Below are 21,993 nucleotides of genomic sequence, written 5' to 3' on the forward strand. Positions count from 1 at the left end.
AAGGAAGGAAGGAAGGAAGGAAGGAAGGAAGGAAGGAAGGAAGGAAGAAGAGAAGGAAAGGAAACGGGAAGAAAGGAAGAAAGAAAAAAAGAAGGAAGGAAAGGAAATGGTTACTGTATTACTAGCATCCTGGACAAATAACATGTTCTTCTTAGAAAACACCTGAATTTTGAGATATTAATATGTAATGAACACATGCCAGTTTTTTACCAATGAATCCCCAATGAGTACTTCATGGTACATTTTCCCTGAAAGAACGTAGCTAAGATCTGGTAGTGTATTTTTTTCTTTGTTCAAATTTTATGATTAATCTGTAACTGCAAGGGACTGTGTGGTTGGAGCCATCACTCTACCTCACAATTTTTGAATCAAGCATTTTTCTTCTACCAATGACAAGCCAAGTCATTTAGCCTACATTATCTTGACACAGGTGGTGTCTCTAAAATACTTAAAAACCCATTATTACATTTACTAAGTTATTCATGATAGCTATGAGACTAAGAAAAAAACCCTCCTAATGACGGAGAATGATTGTCTCCTAAGAAATACGTTAAAGGCAAGTATTTTAATTTGGTGGTATTATATTTTCTGTATCTGTAGTGTCTGTGCAGCTGGATATTTTTCTTCTTTCTTAATCAGTTATTTGAGAATGTCATAAAATGCATTTGGTTCACATTCACCTATACATCCAGCTCTTCCCAGATACAATCCTTCTCTACCCACCCATACTTGTAACTCTTTTCTTTAAAAAACAAAACAAACAAACCAAACCTAACAAGTCCAATTTGTGCTCTCCTTATCAATTGAGGTATGTTGCCATCTACCACAGTGTGATCAACCTACCAGGTACCATGAAGAAGAAGGAGAAGAGGAAGAAGAAAGAAGGAAGGAAGGAAGAAAGGAAGGAAGGAAGGAAGGAAGGAAGGAAGGAAGGAAGGAAGGAAGGAAGGAAGGAAGGAAGGAAGGAGAGAGAGAGAGAGAGAGAGAAAGAAAGAAAGAAAGAAAGAAAGAAAGAAAGAAAGAAAGAAAGAAAGAAAGAAAGAAAGAAAGAGGAAAAGTGCTCTTTTTCTGTTGGGTCTTTGTGTGGTTTAGGTAGCAAGGTGAGACTGTGGCTTCATAGAATGAGTTTGATAATGTTCCTTCTGTTTCTATTTTGTGGAATAGTTTGAAGAGAATTGGAGTTAGTTCTTCTTTAAAGGTCTGGTAGAATTCTGCACTGAAACCATCTGGCCCTGGCCTTTTTTGGAAGGGAGACTTTTGGTGACTACTTCTATTTACTTCAGGGATGTGGGATTGCTTAATCTACTTACCTGACCTTGATTTAATTTTAGTAGATGGAATCTATCAAGAAATTTTTCCATTTCATTTAGATTTTCAAATTTTGTGGCATATAAGCTTTTGTAGTAAGACTTAATGATTGTTTGGATTTCCTCAGTGTCTGTCATTATATCCCACTTTCATTTCTGATTTTGCTGATTTGAATAGTTTCTCTCTGCCTTTTATTTAGTTTGGCTAAGGGTTTATCTATTTTGTTGATTTTTCTCAAAGAACCAACTCTTGGTCTCATTGATTCTTTCAATTGTTTTCTTTGTTTATTGATTTATTTATTGATTTCAGCTCTGAGTTTGATTATTTCCAGTAATCTACTCCTTGGAGGGGACAGGAACTCCACAAGGAGAGCAACAGATCCAAAACAATTGGGGTACAGGGGTCTTTTCTGAAACTGATATTCCAACCAAGGAGTATTATTTTTTTTAATTAACTTGCTTTTTTATTCACTTAGTATCCTCACTATTGCTCCCTAACTCATACCCTGCTCATTTCCTCCCATGCCCCTCCCCAAGTCCACTGACAGGGGAGGTCCTCCTCCCCTTTCAACTGACCCTAGCCTATCAGGTCTCATCAGGAATATCTGCATTGTCTTCCTCTGTGGCCTGGTAAGGCTACTCCCTCTTCAGAGGGAGGTGATCAAAGAGCCAGCCACTGAGTTCATGTCAGAGACAATCCCTGTTCCTCTTTACCAGGGAACCAACTTGGAGAATGAGCTGCCATGGGCTACATCTGAGCAGGGGTTCTAGGTTATCTCCATGAATGGTCCTTGGTTGGAGTATCAGTCTCAAAAAAGACTCCTGTGCCCAGATATTTTGGTGCTGTTGCTCTGCTTGTGGAGCTCCTGTCCCCTCCAGGTCTTTCTATCTTCCCCTTCTCTCATAAGATTCCCTGCACTTTGCCCAAAGTTTAGCTATGAGCCTCAGCATCTGTTTTGATATACTGCTGGGAAGAATCTTTCAGAGGCTCTCTGTGGTAGGCTCCTATCCTGTTCCCTGTTTTCTCCCTCTTCAGATGTCCATCCCATTTGCCTTTCGGAATAAGGATTGATTATATTACCCGGGATCCTTCTTCTTGCTTAGCTTCTTTAGGTGTTCAGATTTTAGTATGTTTATCCTATACTATATGTCTAACATCCACTTATAAGTGATTATATACTATGAGTTTCTGCTTCTGGGATACCTCATTCCCAGAAGTAACAGGCTTTTATCATCAAGTGTGAGACTGTAACCAAGAGGAGTGTGAAAAGCCTACAGTTTTTAGAACTCTATGAGAACTCATTGACCAACAACTCCAAAAGAGGAAACCCATTCCTGGAACTAAGCTTTTTACTTATTAGTCTGTGGTTTCTAGTATAGGCATTAGCACTCTATTTTAAGGTATTCCTATTTAAACTCTTTATGTATCTACATATGTACAAATGTTGCATGTTTCCTCTCTATGAATGTTAACTTTGGATCTTCATATATGTGTGCTTCATTTGGAAAACCTAGCAATCAGGAAATTAATAATTGGCCATTGTGAGGAAAGTTTTGAAGGAGGTGTAAATTACAGTGGTATAAAGAATTTGATGGGAATAATGTGACAAAAAGGGTTAGATCAGGTCAAGGATAAGAGGTTAAAAGAAGGAATAAATGGAATAATAATTAACACTGAAGACCTTTTGAAAAATTCATGTGGAAACCCACCGTAAAAGCTCCCTATATGTACACATATATAAAAAGAGGTTAGACATTTTAATGGTCCACTGTTGTCATTAGCTTCTCACTTTAGTCATAAGGTTTTGAAACCATATCACTAATTAGTTTTCAGGAGTGTGGTTAAAGGTCAACTCTACTCATTAAATATTGTTTGAGATGCTGAGGGGGACATGAGCAAAGATTGTCTAATAGCTTGACCTCAGCTCTCCCCATCTTGTCCTTCCTAAACCTCATCTGCAATATGTCTCTTGTTGGATAACTCCTTCTTCCCATGCATTGTGAGATTCTAGCATATATCCATAACACTATTTACTATTATTGATATTATTAGTATAAAATGTATGCAGCATAAAATTCACCATGCTAATTTCTTTTAGACGCACTATTCATTGAGGTTTATTTCATTCACATTTTTGAACAGTCATCATTACCACCTATGGTAGTTATCTTAGAATTCTGTGCAGGTTTGTCAAGGACCCAATTGCTATGAGCCCAGCTCAGATCTAATCTCTTGTCTTACTTTTTGTACCTGACAGTTGCCATCTGAAGAATGTTATTATGGTATTCCATTTTCCAAAAGCACATTGTAAGAGGTAGGCATTATAAGAATTATTTGCCCTGAATTTCAGAATTGGCAGGTGCTGAAGAACTTGGTTGGGGTTCTGGCACACAGATTCAGCTTTCAACTTCAATGCTACAGAATGTATTCAGAGAATAATCAGGGTGTCCAAGGGAAAAATGGACACCTGATTAAATAAAATTATTTTAATGTTTTCTTTTTAAGATAATTTCATAAAGAAAACTGTTTCATAAAATACCATCTTTCTTCTTAAAACACATCAAGCTTTCAGCCTCACTCCAGGGTCCAGGAACAAGGTACCAAACAGCTGAAGGTGGGTTAAAATAATTATGGAAAAATACACACAGGAAGAGGGGGTCTTTGAATGGCTACTGGAGGAATTGTGTCTTGTGTAAACACCCTCTAAGATATTGAGGTCCCACAAGAATGATATACCACTAGCAATCTATGAATCCGTGTGCTAATCCCATGAGAAAGGCCAAGTTCTCATTTTAAGTAGTTCTCCATAGGAATTGAGCATTTTAATTAATTTCCCTCTTAATTAGTTTCTTTAGGTGTACAGATTTTAGTAGGTTTATTCTATATTATATGTCTATATGAGTTAGTATATACTGTGTGCATCTTTCTGCTTCTGAGATAGCTCACTCAGGATAATCTTTTCCAGATCCCACCATTTACCTGCAAATTTATGATTTCCTTGTTTTTTATTGCTGAGTAATATGCCATCGTGTAGATATACCACAATTTGTGCATCCATTCCTCCACTGAGGGGCATCTGGGCTGTTTCCAGCTTCTGGCTATTACAAATAAGGCTGCTACAAATATGCTCAATTCCTATCCAGAAAGGCAAAGGGGCTGGACATCAGAAGGAGAAAAGAGGGAACAAGTCAGGAGCCTGACACAGAGGACCTCTGAAAAGCTCTGCCCTGCAGACTATCAATGTAGATGCTGAGACTGATGGGCAAACTTTGGGCAGAGTGCAGGGAATCTTCGGAAAGAAGTGGGAAACAGTAAGATCTGGAGAGGACAGGAACTCCACAAGGAGAGCAACAGAACCAAAAAATCTGAGCACAGGGGTCTTTCCTGAGATTGCTATTACAACCAAGGACTATGCATGGAGATAAGCTAAGACTTCTGCACAGATGTAGCCCATGGCAGTTCAGTATCCAAGTGGGTTCCATTGTAATAGGAACAGGGACTGTCTCTGACATGAACTGATTGGCCTACTCTTTAATTACTTCCCCCTGAGAGGGAAGCAGCATTCCCAGGCCACAGAAGAAGACAACAAAGCCACTCCTGATGAGACCTAATTGATTAGGATCAGAAGAAAGGAAAAGAAGTCCTCCCCTATCAGTGAACTTGGGGAGGGGCATGCATGCAGAGGGTGGAGGAAGGGAGGGGTTGGGACGGGAGGAGGGAGGAAACCACAGGAGGGGGAATACAAATTTAATAAAGTGTAATTAATAAAGAAAAAAAAGTAGTTCTCAAGGACAGCATCCTTTGAAATCTGTGAATGACTGCTCTGGACCATTCAAAGCGGTGCTGAGTAACTCTTTCTACTTTGTAACCATGAAATTCGATCTTGTTTTTATGAATATAAGCTCAAAGAAAATATTTGTAAATGATTTGAAGATATTCTAATTTGTAAATTTTTTTGAATTTTATTTTTTTCTTATCAGTTACATTTTATTAACTCTGTATCCCAGCCGTGTCCCGATCCCTCATTCCCTCCCAGTCCCTCCCTCCCTCCCTCCCTCATCTCCACCATGCCCCTTTCCAAGTCCACTGATGGGAAAGACCTCCTCCCCATTCATCTGATCCTGTTTTATCAGGTATTTTCAGGACTGGCTGCAAAGCTCTCCTCTGTGGCCTAAAAGGACTGCTCGTCCCTTGGGGGGGGGGGGGACGCCAAAGAGCCAGTCATTGAGTTCCTGTTAGAAATAGTCCTTGTTCCCCTCACTATGGGAAACCAATTGGTTACTGAGCTACCACAGGCTACATCTCAGCAGAGGTTCTAGGTTATATCCATACATGGTCCTTGGTTGAATGTCAGTCTCTGAAAAGACCCTGTGCCCAGATATATTTGGTCCTTGTGGAGCTCCTATCCTTTCCTCATCAGACTAACTCCCCTTCTTTCTTATGATTCCCTGTACTCTGCCAAAGGTTTGGTCATGAGTCTTTGTATCTGCTTTGAAAACACTGCTAGGTAGAGTCTTTCAGATGCACTCAGTAGACTCCTGTCATACGTTCAATGCACATCCCATCTATCTTTCTAAACGAGGATTGATCATCTTAGCCCATGTCCGCTCTCTTGATTATCTTTTTTAGGTGTATAGATTTCATTATGTTTATCATATCTTATAGGTCTATATAAGTGAGTATATACCGTGTTTGTCTTTCTCCCTCTGGGATATTTCACTCAGAATGATCTTTTCTAGATCCCACCATTTGCCTGCAAATTTCATGATTTCCTCCTTTTTGATTGCTGAGTAGTATTCCATTGTGTAAAAATACCACAATTTCTGTACCCATTCTTCTGTTGATGGACATCTGGGTTGTTTCCAGGTTCTGGCTATTACAAATAAAGCTGCTATAAACATGGTTGTGCAAATATCCCTTTTGTGTACTTGAGCAAACTTTGGGTATATACCTAGCAGTGTTATAGCAGGCATGCAAGGGTGATTCAACATATGGAAATCCATCAATGTAATCCACCACATAAACAAACTGAAGGAGAAAAACCACATGATCATCTCCTTAGATGCTGAAAAAGCATTTGACAGAGTCCAATACCCATTCATGTTTAAAGTCTTAGAGAGATCAGGAGTACAAGGCACATATCTAAACATAGTAAAGGCAATATACAGCAAGCCTATAGCCAACATCAAACTCAATGGAGAGAAACTTAAATCAATCCCACTGAAATCAGGGACAAGACAAGGCTGCCCACTCTCTCCATATCTCTTCAACATAGTACTTGAAGTCCTAGCCAGAGCAATAAGACAACTAAAAGAGATCAAGGGGATACAAATTGGAAAGGAAGAGGTCAAAGTGTCACTATTCGCAGATGATATAATAGTATATCTGAATGACCCCAAAAATTCAACCTGAGAACTCCTCCAGCTGATAAACACCTTCAGCAAAGTGGCAGGATACAAAATCAACTCAAAAAAATCAGAAGCCCTCCTGTATACCAAAGACAAAAGGGCTGAGAAAGAAATTAGGGAAACAACACCCTTCACAATATCCACTAATGACATAAAGTACCTTGGGGTGACACTAACCAAGCAAGTGAAAGACCTGTTTGAGAAAAACTTCAAGTCTGTGAAGAAAGAAATCGAAGAAGATATCAGAAGATGGAAAGATCTCTCGTGCTCATGGATTGGTAGGATCAACATTGTGAAAATGGCCATCCTGCCAAAAGCAATCTACAGATTCAATGCAATTCCCATCAAAATACCAACTCAATTCTTTACAGACCTTGAAAAAAAGATTCTCAGCTTCATATGGAGAAACAAAAAACCTAGAATCTCCAAAACAATCCTGTAAATTTTTTTATGTTAGTTTTAAATTAATTTCAAAACACCCCAGGGGGGAAAATACATGTGGTTCACTAAGCATATGAAATACAATTGTAAACCCATGATCTGACAATTTATGTTCTTTCTGTTTTATTGTGACATTTCTTTGTGTTTTACCAATTCATTTTTCCAGGCTAATTTTTACATACACACTGAAATGACTAGAGGAAATTTCATTCTATATCATGATGCAATGACCAGGTCATTTGCATCTCAAACAATAAACTGAACAAGATACAGAGTAATAGTAGTGAAAAAGTATAGTCTTAGTGAGAATAAAAGTGGAGCTCATATTTCATGGGTGCAGCAAGTACATACCTCAAGAACCTCAGGTTCTTGGCAGGGATGGGGAATTCTTTTATTAGTTTAAGCAGAGGGATGAGCTAATCTCCAGTGGCAGCTATGGGGTGGATCCTTGTCCTGACTGGCAAATGGTCTGTTAAATAACTTTGGATGATCTACTTGTACGTAAGCAATATATTCCATGATTTTAGGCATATGTAAACCCCATTAAACACATGAAATGGTAAGCATGGACTTTCCCTTGATTGGTACCTTCAAGGACAGATTTGCCTTCACTGTGCTTGCACCCAATACCTGTTTAATTCAACCTTGTGTGTTGCTCTTCCTAGCATGAAGTACCTGGTAGAAAAGTGCTCTATTGTCCTATCTTAAGGGGAAATAGCAGGGACTTTTTTCTTCCAAAGGGAGCTGCACCAAATAACTGGAGTCAACATACCACTACAATGCATACACACACACATTATAAATTATACTTTTTAATTTTTATTTTTATATTAATTACATTTTATTCACTTTGCATTCTATCTGTAGCTCCTCCATCATTCCCTCCCAATACTATCCTTCCTCCTTCATCTCCTCCCATGCTCCTCTCCCAGTCCACTGACCTCCCCTTCCATCTGACCCTAGCCTATCAGGTCTTATAAGAACTGGCTGCATTGTCTACCTCTGTGGTCTGGTAAGGCTGCTCCCCATTCAGGAGGAGGTGATCAAAGAGCCAGCCACTGAGTTCATGTCAGAGACAATCCCTGTTCCCCTTACTAGGTAACCCACTTGCAGAATGAGCTGCCAAAGGGGTACATCTGTGCAGGGGTTCCAGGTTATCTCCATGCATGGTCCTTGGTTGGAATAACAGTCTCAAAAAAGACCCCTGAGCCCAGATTTCTTGGTTTCGTTGTTATCTTTGTGGAGCTCCTGTCCCCTCTACATCTTTTTATCTCCCCCTTCTTTCATAAGATTCCCTGCACTCTGCCCAAAGTTTAGCTATGAGCCTCAGCATCTGCTTTGATACCCTGATGGGTAGTGTCATTCAGTGGTCCTCAATACTTTTTAAACACTTTTATTCTTTAATTTTCTGCTAGTGGGCATAAGAATTCACCTTTATTACACAATTGTTAATCTTGGCTGATTTTCTAAAATATTGTAATCCTCTTTCATTCACATCAGTAAAGGGCCATGTGTATTGTGATTCTCATTGGTGGGGTTATTTCAGTTCTTGTCTTTCTCAAAGTTTCTTGTTTTCTTTCTTTAAAAAAAACTGTTTATAAAATTCACTTATTTTTCAAAATACCTTCATCTTCCAGAGTGTTTTTTTAAATCTCCAAATTGCAAAGTCTAGTGGTATTTTGGAGGGTCCCTCTCCCCATGTCTATGTGTCCCAGGCTTGATCCACATACATAATTATCAGGTTTGCCTAAATGTCATTTTCAGAGCATAATATTGTGTTTTGCAGTCTGCTGGTCAAGAGCAACACTTCAAAGGCAATTGTGAAGTAATAAAGATTTCTATGGGAATTTGATTTTGCCACCTCTTAAACAGACAACTTTCAGTCAAGTTATTTTACCTCCAGAAGCCTTGTGACATGCTTGTGTAAAGAAAGTATTTTACAGAACTGTCAGGAGCAGTCACACTTGACTGGATTTTAGCCCTCCACTCTATTACATTGTAGCCATGGCTATGATCCATCAGTCACCTCATGAAGTCATCAAACATGGACGGCTTCTTAGAATTGCTGGTCCAGGTTTGTTGTGAATATGGCATCATACACAGTAAACATTTGGGACCCTACACAATCATGGACACATCAGAAAGGAGTCTCACACTATGATGGCTAGTCTCGGTTTTCAACTTGGTGGGATTCAGAATCACCATAGAAATGAGCCTCTAGGCATATCTGCAATGGAATTTCTAGACAGAGCTAACTGAGATGGAAATAGCTACCTTAAATATGAGAGGGTCATTTCATGAGTGAGGATCCCACACTGAAAACAATAACAACTAACTGAGCACTAGTATTCAACTCTTTCTTTGCGTTTTGACCATAGACACAAAATGAACAGCTTCCTTGTGGAGCTGTTGGCATGATTTCCCTGCCATGACATACTTTGCCCTGGAACTGTGAGCAAAATAACCCTTCCTTTCTTAAGGTGCTTTTGTCAGTGTATTTTCTCATATCAACAAGAAAAGTAACTAATACACTTACCAGGGATATTTTCTTGTCTTTACAGGCTATCCACTGTTGCCTGGTGCCAATGGACACCAGGATGCTATCTCCATCTTTCACCTAGATGGAAGCAGTCATGGCTACTGTTGTCAGTCTTCAAGATTCCACTTCCCATTCAGTCACATGAGAATTTCACTGAAATATTGCTTTAAGATTTAGAACTATTTGTTTTTTTTATTTCTTTTGCATTTCTTCTTCTGAGACTCTTTGTTATTGTTGTTGTTATTTTGTTTTTCTTGTCTCAATTTGTTTTAATGGTTTGTTGGTTAGTTGAAACATGATATCACTATGTAGAACATTATGACCTTAAACCTGAGACAATCCATCTGCCACTGCTTCCTGAGTGCTGAGACTCCAGGCATATGATATCATGAACAGCTGTTTTTTTTTTTAACTTGATTTTACTAGTCATGTAGATCTGCCATTAGTACCATTTAAAGGTTGGTATATAGGATCACAGGGTGCTAGAGCCTTAAGTTGATTCAGCCACAGTTTTGCTCTCCACCATTTCTATGTAGTATAAATTTATTTATATTTCTTTTTATATTCACTCACTTAAATGACATAGTAGTCTCTGAAAGATTCACAAAAAAGAAATTGTAAGGCAATTATGTTCTAGTTCTAAAAATATTTGCTCTAGCATTTTCATTGCTGGTTCAGGAATGAATATGTGCAAATGAACTTGTTCCAAATGACTTTAAAAAATAATGAAAATGAAAGCCTATTAAAATGTCAAGTTGACTCAGCCAGTGAATGTCCAAATTATATTTCTGGATGTGTTCTATGTTCAGCAAATAAAGCTAAAAGGTGGTATATAAAGCCACCAATTTGTAATTTTTTTCAACTGAAGATTCTCCAAGCAGTCAACTGTATGGCAATTAAGGCTCTCTTGCGTTAAGGCAATTGTGTGATGAGTGCTGTCACTGCCAAGACTGGGCATTGTTCTTTGAAAGGTTGAAGCAGCAAAAAACAAAGAAGAGATGAGTGCATGAAGATGCAAGGCAGAAGGTGATAGGAGTTTCTTATTAGCTTTTTTTCTATGTAACAAATGGCTTCCAAAAATAATGGTTCAAAGTATTTGTGTCCTGTTTGGTCAGAAACTGAGGATGCAGCTCATCAGGGTAGTTTTCCTGCTGCTGATCTGCTTCATGCAAAGAGCTACATATCCGATAAGCAACTCTACTGCTGGGAATTAGCTAGAGCTGGCTGGTATGACAACAAGGTTTTTTCTTCTTCTGTAGATCATGGGTTCTGAGATCAGCAAGAGGGCAAACCCCTATAGTCAGCAAAGTGCATACTTGTATTATTATTTTTTTTTTGGTCCCACAAACCACAGAAAATTATATATATCTAGAGTCAGTGTAAGAGAGGCCTTGCACTCTGTAGGCCCTGGTCTTCCTCTACCTGTCCTTTCATTTCCTTACATTTCCAGTTCCATGTGCCCAACTTAATATCATCAGACCTGTATTTATTAACCTCCCTGTAGTAAAGTATTCAGAGAATTTCTTCTTGTTTTTGTTTGTTTGTTTGTTTGTTTGTTTGTTTGTTTTCTGGCCTTACTTTGTAGCTCACACTAAAGGAGAACTTATAACAGCCCCAAGCAGCCTTGAATTTGGGGCATTCTTTGTACCCCATCCTTCCAAGTGTTGTGATTATAGGCAAAAAACACAAAACTCAGCTAAGTAATTTCTTCTAAATTGTGTTTTCGAGGCCTTCCCAAATTAGTGAAGTATTTGAGCTGTTGCCATCTTTCATCAATGTCCAAATCACTTTGAAATAAAACCTTTGAAGAACGGTTGGTATTTTTTCCTGTGTTCTTCACATCTTTTTCCCTGTACTAAAACACCTGAGAAAAACACTTTGAAGAAGGAAAGGTTAGTTTTGGCTCACAGGGTCAAAGAATTCAGTCCATGATTTCTAAATCTCACCACATTATGTCTGGAATGACAAAATACGTGGCAGAGAGCACAACTTCTCCACATGGGCCAGGAAACAAGGGCCAGAATTGGAGTCAACATATGTTCATCAAAGGTTTGCATGACCCAGTAGGCCCCACCTCCAAACTGCCCTGTTCAGTGCCTCCATGAACTAGTCACCTCTCAATAGCACCACATCTGGGCACCAAACTTCCAACTCTGGAGCCTTTGGTGGCATTTCATTAATAGAAGAAGAGAAGTAGAATATGGTAAATGAAAGTAAGAGAAAATGTTAACACCCCAAAAGCTCTGGACACATGAACTCTTGTCACCAGAATTATCGAAGTTAGTGCTGAACCTTAACAACATCTGAACAAGGCAGGTTGAGCCACGTACTCTCAATAAGCCAATCAAACTCATAATGGTGAAAAGGCAGAAAAGAACAGCCAGTGTAGCCACAATAGAATGAAAAATTAAGCGGTCCAGTGACCCCCAACTTTTCCTCCAGTGTTACTATAAGGTTTAAGTTTGATTAGAGGACAAAAGGTATGTATAGCTAACTGTTCCAGGCCAAGGTGTGGTCCTGCCTATCAGCATTGTCTGTGCTACTATCCACTCTCTCCTGCTAAGTGGTCTGACACATTCTCAGCACTGTGTGAAACTGTTTTCTGCTAGACAAACACCCCTCGGGTCAGCACCAGGCTTTAGTCTTTTGCTGTTCCCAGCATAGGATTTCTGGGAAACAAATATTTCTCTTTAGAATATCTTCAATCCTGCAAGAATGGTTAGACTAATGTTCCCTAACAAAGAAAACAAACTGTTTAAGCCCCAAAATAATCTTACCACCTTTTATAAGCCTCACAGCAGTATGTGGAAAGATTCCCAAAGTGCCCTTGTTTATCTCATTCACATGTGAGTGCCCCTGGTCAAAAAAGCACACATCTAAAATATTGACACTCACATGTAATGCGTGACTATCCAGTATTCAAAGCCAGGTTACATCACAGGTTTTCAGACTCATAAAGCCAAGCATCTCCATTTACTGCAGCTAACACTTACAGGACTTACTTTGGCCTGGTGATTTTCTAAGTATTTGATGAGTATTTATTGTTTACCTATAACGATCGCTTTATGTGCTGAGTAATTATCACCTCATTTTCATGTTGATGTATATGTCACTTTGTCACAGATGCATCTTGGCTTTAGAGTGCACACCAAATTTTGAGGTGCTTTTTCTTGGGAATTGGTCAGCTTTTGCTTCAGTAATGTTATATGATAAACACATCTGAACTCTAATGCTTTACGTGTTACACCCATACAACCATCAGCTGCTGTTTAACAATGGCTCAGTTCGAATTGTCTGATCTTGACTCCAGTATGGGCTTATGTCTGCTTCATATATCCTTTCTTCTAGAATTGAGGATGAGAAAGTATAACCTACCTAAGAAATATTCATGCCAAGTGCATTGGGGTGAGGGCACACAGAGACTCCAAACACCCCCACCTCAGACTGGCTTCCTGTTCAGACTATTGGTCAGAGAAGGTTATATGGGTCAAATTCAGCATCAATGGGACAACTGTATTCCACAGGGATCATTTAAGGCAAAAACAAAGATTTAGAATGAAATTATTTAATCTATTCAGCCTGAGAATCTAACTTTTTTTTAAATTTATATTGTAAGAGATAACTAAGGTGATACTACTCAACAATTAAAAACAAGGAAATCATGAAATATGCAGGAAAATGGTGAGTACTAGAAAAGATCATCCTGAGTGAGGTATCTCAGAAGCAGAAAGACATACATGATATACACTCACTTTTAAGTTGATAGTAGACATATAATATAAGATAAACATATTAAAATCTGTACACCTAAAGAAGCTAAGCAAAGAGGAGGACCCTGGGTAAGATGATCAATCCTCATGCAGAAAGACAAAGGGGATGGACATCGGAAGAGGGAGAAAACAGACTACAGGACAGAAGTCTACCACAGAGGGCCTTTGAAAGACTCTACCCAGCAAGGTATCAAAGGAGATGCTGAGACTCGTAGTCAAACTTTGGGCAGAATGCAGGGAATCTTATGAAAGAAGGAGGAAATAGGAAGACCTGAAAGGGACATGAGCTCCACAAGGAGAACAATAAATTCAAAAATTCTGGGCACAGAGGTCTTTTTCTGAGACTGATACTCCAATCAAGGACCATGCATGGAGATAACCTAGAACCCATAGAACCCCTGCACAGATGTGGCCCATTGCAGCTCAGTCTCAAAGTGGGCTCCACAGGAATGGGAACAGGGACTGTCTCTGACATAAACTTAGTGCCTGGCTCTTTGATTACCTCCCCCTGATGGGGGAGCAGCATTACCAGGCCACAGAGGAAAACAATGTAGACAATTCTAATGAGACCTGATAGGCTAGGGTAAGAGGGAAGGGGAGGAGGACCTCCCCTGTCAGTGGACTTGAGAAGGGGCATGGGAAGAGATGAGGGAGGGGGGATGGGATTGGGAGGGCATAAGGGAAAGGGGTATAGCTGGGATACAAAGTGAATAAACTGTAATTTATAAAAATATAAATACAATTTTTAAAAAGAGATAACTAAGATGATATAACTAAATGATTTAAAATAAATGTATCTTCTGGTGACAAACTATAATAAGCTACCTATTTTCTCTTTATATTTCACAGGTTTTTACATCATGTTTGGGAAGAAAAAGAAAAAGATTGAAATATCTGGCCCATCCAACTTTGAACACAGGGTTCATACTGGGTTTGATCCACGAGAGCAGAAATTTACTGGCCTTCCCCAGCAATGGCACAGCCTGTTAGCAGACACAGCCAACAGGCCCAAGCCCATGGTGGACCCATCATGCATCACACCCATACAGCTGGCTCCCATGAAGGTATGCAAGAATTCTGTCTTCGGGTTGATTTTAGAGCATGATCTGATTTAAAATAGTGTAGCATCTTTATAAACTGTAGAACTTTTAAAATGTCCTTGTATTAATCACAGTTAGTCTTCATTTTGAATCACATAAATAAGAAATTTTATCTTCAGATATCAATTATTATAATATTCAGGTGTAAAATTAAGCCACAAAACAAATTTTATTTCAGTTGATAATCTCCATCTCCTCTAATAATATAAGCAATTAACTTCTAATCAAATATTTTATTAGACATATTTCTATTGTCTTATATTTGCTCTTAAAATATTTGTACTTGATTTTATATATAAAAAGTAATAACACATTTTAATAGCAACAAATCATATTTGTAAGTATGTGGAACACTCACATGTATGTATACATATATTTGATTTATATAGTAAATATGTGTATGCTCAGATTTATTTTCATAGTCTAAAAGAGAACTATTTCAAATATTAGCAAATATAGGATATAATGCACCTAAACAAAAAGTAAGTAAATAAATGTTTGATAAGGGCTGTTCATGACAATAAGTGCACAGAAACAGAATAAAAACTCATTAAGTTTCATATAGTACAAAGAAAATTCAGGGATTGCAGCTTTTTTCTTAAATCAGGATAAGAATTCAATAATTCATCAAGCAGTTGCCCACAAGCTCTCCAAGGGAGTTAGACATTATAGATGATTGTCAGAATATTATACAGCAGATCATTCAAGAGGGTTCCAATCTCAAAACAGCATTAAATTTATGTTCCTCTGTCATTTGTTATACTAGTACACATCTCTGCCATGAGGATATTTACTGTGCTAACATGAATAGTGTATAAAATGTGTCAAATTATATATAAAGTGATTCTAAAGGTTATAAATAAGGAATGTAGTTGATAAGTGATAAAAGATTCACTCATCTCTTGAGCTGACTGAATTAGAACTGTGATCCCATGAAAGAAGTGTATGTTCTTGTATTTGTGGTTGAGTGGTGATCTTTAGCACTGGATAGGAGTATCCAGTAAGGCTTATCTGAGTGGAAATCTATCACAGCACTCAGTACACTCTGATGGGTCATGAATACTGTTGTTCAGATTCTCCAGACCACCTATATTGCCTACAACTTAAAAGGACACAGCTGTCATGTGCACACTCATTTATTTATGCCAGTGCTTCTGAAGATATATTACAGATCAGAATCTCCTCACAGGCTTGAGTAAATACATGTTTTAGTTTAGGGTTTCTATTGCTCTGAAAAAACACCATGGCCACAGCAATTTTTATAAAGGAAAGCATTTAATTGGGGATGGCTTACAATTCTAAGCTTTAGTCCATTATCATCATGGACTAGAAGCATGGCAGGATGCAGGCATACATGGTGCTGGAGAGGCAATGAGAGTTCTACATCTGTATCCACAGGAAGCAGGATGAGACAGTGAGCCACTGGACCTGGCTTGAAATTCTGAATCCTCAAAGCCCACCTCCCAGTGACACACTTCCTCCAATAAGAACACACCTACTCCAACAAGGCTGCAGCTCTTAAAGTGCCACTTGCTATGAGACTGTGGGGCTATTTTTATCCAAACCATCACAACACAGAGAGGGAGCACTATCTCTGTTTCAAATTCAGCAGAACTCTAAGTGATGTCCTCTAGTGCTAAGGCTGTTGGTCTGAAAACAGGCTTTGAAAACTTTAGTAAACATCATTATAAAGACTTATTTACATAGAAGATGTAATCAGCATGACTTTACACTGGTAAAAGGAATGTTCAAGATATCAGAATTTTTATCAGAATCTTAGAATTATGTCAAAAGTTGACTTTCTTGGTCCCCAAGCTCCAAACATGCAGACTGACTGAGACCATATGAATAATCAAAGGGAAAGAATGTTTTTAAACATTTGGCAAGAGAAGAAAATGCAGATCAGTCATATGGTCTGTGCTTAGCATGTGTGACATCCTGGGTTCAATCTCTAACATCTCTTTTTCTCCTACCCAAACTGTTTTCTCTACTTAACTATTTTGTTCATAAGAACATCATAAGCAATATTACCAAGTTATTCCTAAAGTAGTTGTGTTATATGCAAAGGGAGGGTTGAATGGTTGCATCTCTTTGTTCTTACTGATCCTCAAACTTGTTTCTAAAAGTCCTAGTGTAATGCTCTTTCCTCTTAGCATCAACTGGAAGATTCTGATTCAGTGTTTGTATTTCTGTAATCCCCCAATGGTTTGCATTTATAACAAACTCTAGATGCCCTAACGACTACAGAAATATCCTGTAAGTACCAACATTCTTGATGAACACAGGGGCTTGTGCCTATAATCCCAGAACCTGAAGAAGTAAGAAGAGTGTGAGTTCCCTGCCATCCTGGGCTACATTGCAATACCCTGCCTCAAAATTAAATAGGAAAGCATTGCTTTCACTGAGCTAAAGTAAGGACATCAGCATCGTGTTAATTCTTTTTCTTTTTTATAGTCTAGAAACCATTCTAAATGATGCAACATGCAGAAAGATAAAGTTCATCACAACTTCAAACTCAGTTGAGCAGTCAGCACATCCTAATTTTTTCTTTTGAGCTTCTTTTTTTTATTTATTTTTTTTTATTTTTATTTTTCTTTTTAGTTACATTTTGTTAACTCTGTGTCCCAGCTGTATCCCGCTCCCTCATTCCCTCCCCCTCCCCATCTCCCTCCCTGGTCTCCTCCCTGCCCCTTTCCAAGTCCACTGATAGGGGAGGACCTCCTCCCCTTTCATTTGACACTGTTCTATCAGGTATCTTCAAGGCTGGCTGCAAAGTCCTCCTCTGTGGCCTAACAGGACTGCTCCTCCCCTGGGGGGGGGGGAGTCAAAGAGCCTGCCCTTGAGATCCTGTTAGAAATAGTCCTTGTTCCCCTTACTTTGGAAAACTACTTGGTTACTGAGCTACCACGGGCCACATCCAAGCAGAAGTTCTATGTTATATCCATAGATGGTCCTTGGTTGAGTGTCAGTCTCAGAAAAGACCCTATGCCCAGATATATTTGGTACTTGTAGAGCTCCTATCCTTTCCATATCATACTAACTCCCCTTCTTTCATATGATTCCCTGCACTCTGCCAAGGTTTGGTTACAAGTTTTAGTGTCTGCTTTGAAACACTGCTAGGTAGAGTCTTTCAGATGCCTTTTACAGTAGATTCCTGTCATACATTCAATGCACATCCCATTTGTCTTTCTAAATGAGGATTGATCATCTTCACCCATGTCCACTTTCTTGATTATCTTCTTTAGGTGTGTAGATTTCATTATGTTTATCATATCTTGTAGGTCTATATAAGCGAGTATATACCAAGTTTGTCTTTCTCCTTCTGGGATACTTCACTCAGAATGATCTTTTCTAGATCCCACCATTTGCTTACAAATTTCATGATTTCCTCCCTTTTGATTGCTGAGTAGTATTCCATTGTGTTGAAAGACCCCCGAGGGGAATCTTCCATCAGGGAGACCCCCACTCCCAAGGATCAGTGAAACCAGTTGTTCGGCTGCAAACAGCAAGAGGCTTTATTCAATACACGGGTACCCGGGTACCCGGGGCGACAAAGTCTCTCGGAGGACTTGCGCGCCCTTTGGGGGGAAAGCTGGGCTTTTTATAGGGTTTTAGAGCAGAAGCGCGGGTACAGAAGCGAGAAGCATGGTTACAGGGAGCTGATTGGTACATTTAAATGAGACCACAATTTGAGTCAGAGTTTGGCAGGGACACCAGGATTCCAGGAACTGGGTGGTCGAAACGGTCATGATGACCCCTTAACTTGGCCCGCCACATGTTGTTTTCCTTAGGATTCCTATCTCAACTGGAACAGTCTCACAGATATCCCATGAGGATGATTAACACAAGCTGTCTTTTTGCTCGACTGGGGCAGCCTGACCGCAGATATGACACAGCTGGGTTTCTCAGTAATTTTCCAGTTCCCCACCTAGCCTACAGAGTTTCTCAAAACAGTGGTGTACTACAAAATAGAGTTAGCTATGTTTAACTTAGGGTGAGGCGGGGGGTCTTTCAGTGTAAAAATACCACAATTTCTGTATCCATTCCTCTGTTGATGGACATCTGGGTTGTTTCCAAGTTCTGGCTATTACAAATAACGCTGCTACAAACATGGTTGAACAAATGTCCTTGTTGTGTACTTGAATAAATTTTGGGTATATACCTAGGAGTGGTATAGCTGGGTCTTGAGGTAGCACTACTCCTAATTGTCTGAGAAAGCACCAGATTGACTTCCAAAGTGGTTGTACCAGTTTACATTCCCACCAGCAATGGAGAAGGGTTCCCCTTTCACCACAACCTCTCCAGCATGTGTTGTCACTTGAGTTTCTTTTTAATGTTGAATTAAAATTATAGCAATTATTCTAAATATTTTCATATATTTAAAATTTACTGTGATGTCACATAACTCTCCTTGAACTTTTTAACTTAAGATTGAGATAAAAGTTCTGATTCAGGTTATCTCCATGCCTGGTACTTGGTTGGAGTATGAGTCTCTGGGAAGACCCCTGTGTTCAAATTTTCTGGTTCTGTTGCTCTCCTTGTGGGGTTCTTGTCCTCTCCAACTCTTACTATTTCCCACTTCTTACATAAGATTCCATGCACTCTGCCCAACAGTTGGCTATAAGCATGCACAGATGTAGCCCATGGCAGTTTAGTGTCCAAGTGGGTTACATAGTAATGGGAAGAGGGACTGCCTCTGACATAATCTGATTGGCCTGCTCTTAGATCACCTCCCCCTGAGGGGGGAGCAGCCTTACCAGGCCACAGAAGATGACAATGCAGCCACTCCTGATGTGATCTGATAGACTAAGATCAGAACGAAGGAAAAGAGGACCTCCCCTATCAGTGGACTTGAGGAGGGGCATGCATGAAGAGGGAGGGAGAGTGGGACTGGGAGGGGAGAAGGGAGGGGTTTGTGGGGGGATACAAAGTGAATAAACTGTAATTAATAAAATAAAATAAAATAAACAGAAATTAATACCAAACATAAGATTTTATTTTATATCAATTCTTTTTCTAGGATTCATCTCAGATATAATAAAAGATTCTTTTATTTAAAAAAAAGTTCTGATTCATACAGATGACTTGAGTTTAGTTTAAATTGGAACTTTTTATAACTTATCCATGTTTCTAGAGAAGGATACTATAAAGTTTGTGGTATAACACAATTAAAATTATCATTAACATATGTGTACTTGGTTCTCATAATGCTGTCTGGAATTAGGTGTCTAAGATCCTTTTAGTCTACAAGATCAAAGTGCTCTCATAGCAATTGAGTCATGTGTCATTTTCATTAGTTATTTACTCAGGGTAAAGTAGCTTTTCCAGAAAGCAACATGCGTCATACTGTCATGGTTTATGACTAAAGAATCATGAACTCTATACTCTTATGCTTTAAAATCTTATTTTTAATATATTATACAGTAAGTAGTTTTTAATTCTCACATAAACAGAAGTATTTTGGATCCTAAACAAATTTGGGGGCTTTCTAAAACCAAAACGTTTAAGAGCAATCATTTTGGGGTTCACATCAAATGTGATTATCTGTTTGAGCCAGTGTTTAATTTCTTCTCTTTTAAATTGTTCTATATCTTTATGAAAAGAGACTTTTGTCTTCTCTAGTTGACTGTTAATATTAAAGTCTGCATCAAGTCCCAAAAGATTACTGAATATAATATCCTATCCTATTGTAATTGAATACAAATTCTCTAGCTTAACAATTTGGACTCATATAAATGCTTATATATTTCAAACCACCCCTTATCTAATTTAGCCTTCAAAGTGTTCTCTTTTTAAGAATTGCTTTATTATTTATTTATGTATATTGTATGAAAGAGTATGTTTATAAGCTGACATATTCATGTAGGTGCCCTTGGAGACTCAAAGGGTATCATTTTCTTTAGAGATGGAGTTGCAAGCAGTTGTAAAACACACAACATGAATACTAGGGACAAAATTTATGTCCTCTGAAAGAAGCAAGTGCTGCTAACTTCTGACCCATCCACCTAGTCCCTAACTTTCACAGATTTCTTTAATATATATCTATCTAACCCCTGACTTCAAAAATGGTGTGTGTATTCATGTGCATGCTAATTCTTTGATAATTTTATACAATGTGTTTTGATCACATTTGCTCTCCCCCCCAACTCTTCCATGATTCATTCCACCTCCATACCCACCCTACTTGGTCTTTTTTTTTATACATGGAATCTAATTAGTGCTGTCCAAATAGTCTTGTTTTTAGGGCCTGTTCTACAGTTTTGTTGACCTGTCAAGGGTCATATCCTTAAAGAAAATTGAGTCTCCCTCTTTTAACAGCTATCAATTGCCGATATCTCTTCAGCTAGGTGTGGGATTTCCCTTTGTGATGGGTTTCCATCTTGACTGAGCTTGCTAAGGTCTTGTGCATGCTGACATAATGATTTTGAGTTCATGTGTTCAACTGCCCTGTTGTGTGGAGAAAACATTGTTCACTATAGCCATTTACTGAGCCTTTCAAGAAGATATAGGATGACATAGATGTCCTATTTAGGGCACAGGCATCACAGTCTATTATCTACAAATTGACCACTTGTGGGTTGGTATATTAGTTGTCATCTATTTCAAGAAGTTTTTCTGCAGAGAGTTTAAAGACGTACTAATTCATGTGTGTAGTGATAAGTTGTTGACTATCCTTCAAAGCTTTCTATTTAACCTGTAGAGGAGGAAAAGTTGCAGATAAAACCAGAGCTAAGTTTGCTTTCTTGGGTCTTCTTCATCTCTGCAACGAGCAGTCCAAAGTTGGGGTTCTATCTCTTCTTTATCTTCTACCTCTAGACACATTAAAAACAACCTTATTAGACAAAACAGGTAAAAATCAAGAGAAGAGAATCTCCAGGTGCTGGCTTCTCCATGCTGGGAAAGTACTGTTTTGTTTCCTTCCTTGTTATAGTTTATGTTAGAAGCTCCTCAAAGAATGTACCCACCTTCATTTCTTTCTAAGTCTCTTTGCCACTGTTCATGCTTCACTCTTGCACAGTGAGAGCCCCTTCACTACGGTCTTACATTTCAGCTTAGCTAAGCGGCCTCTATCCTCTTTAATTTTATCCTAATGTCTTCCATATGCCTTCTCAAAATCTATAGGTTCAATTCACTACAGCTTTCCTATTCTCTGCTTCAATATAGTTTTAGTTCCTTCTTGTTTATATCTATCTCTACTGTGAAACAATGTTGAACATAGAAACATCTATTTTAGTTCTTGAAACTTGATACCTTAATATTTACCCAGTTGGACTTCCTCATTCCATTTCTAAGTGTCTGCCTTGGTGGAGTAACACCATAGCTTATCTAATAGTGAGCCTTGGGCAGACTTAAAAATGGGAAATATTTACAGTCAAAAGGAAGAAGTGGTACAGAGACCCTGTGACAAAAGAAAGTTTGGTGAGTTT

The 21,993-nt window shown here is 38.7% G+C and overlaps 1 protein-coding gene across 2 annotated transcripts in view; it reads left to right on the plus strand.

The window, feature by feature from the left end:
* Pak5 (p21 (RAC1) activated kinase 5) overlaps nucleotides 1-21,993 on the plus strand; it is a 351,215-nt gene that overhangs the window by 245,189 nt on the left and 84,033 nt on the right. For both annotated transcript variants that reach the window (XM_055602702.1, XM_055602703.1), the window contains one exon: nucleotides 14,316-14,530. In XM_055602702.1, coding sequence (XP_055458677.1) covers nucleotides 14,327-14,530 — 204 coding nt within the window. In that variant the 5' untranslated portion in view covers nucleotides 14,316-14,326. The remainder of the gene's footprint in view (nucleotides 1-14,315; nucleotides 14,531-21,993) is intronic.

The sequence above is a fragment of the Psammomys obesus genome, unplaced genomic scaffold (assembly GCF_907164565.1).
Source record: "Psammomys obesus unplaced genomic scaffold, mPsaObe1.curated_primary_1811, whole genome shotgun sequence".
Classification (NCBI taxonomy): Eukaryota; Metazoa; Chordata; class Mammalia; order Rodentia; family Muridae; genus Psammomys; species Psammomys obesus.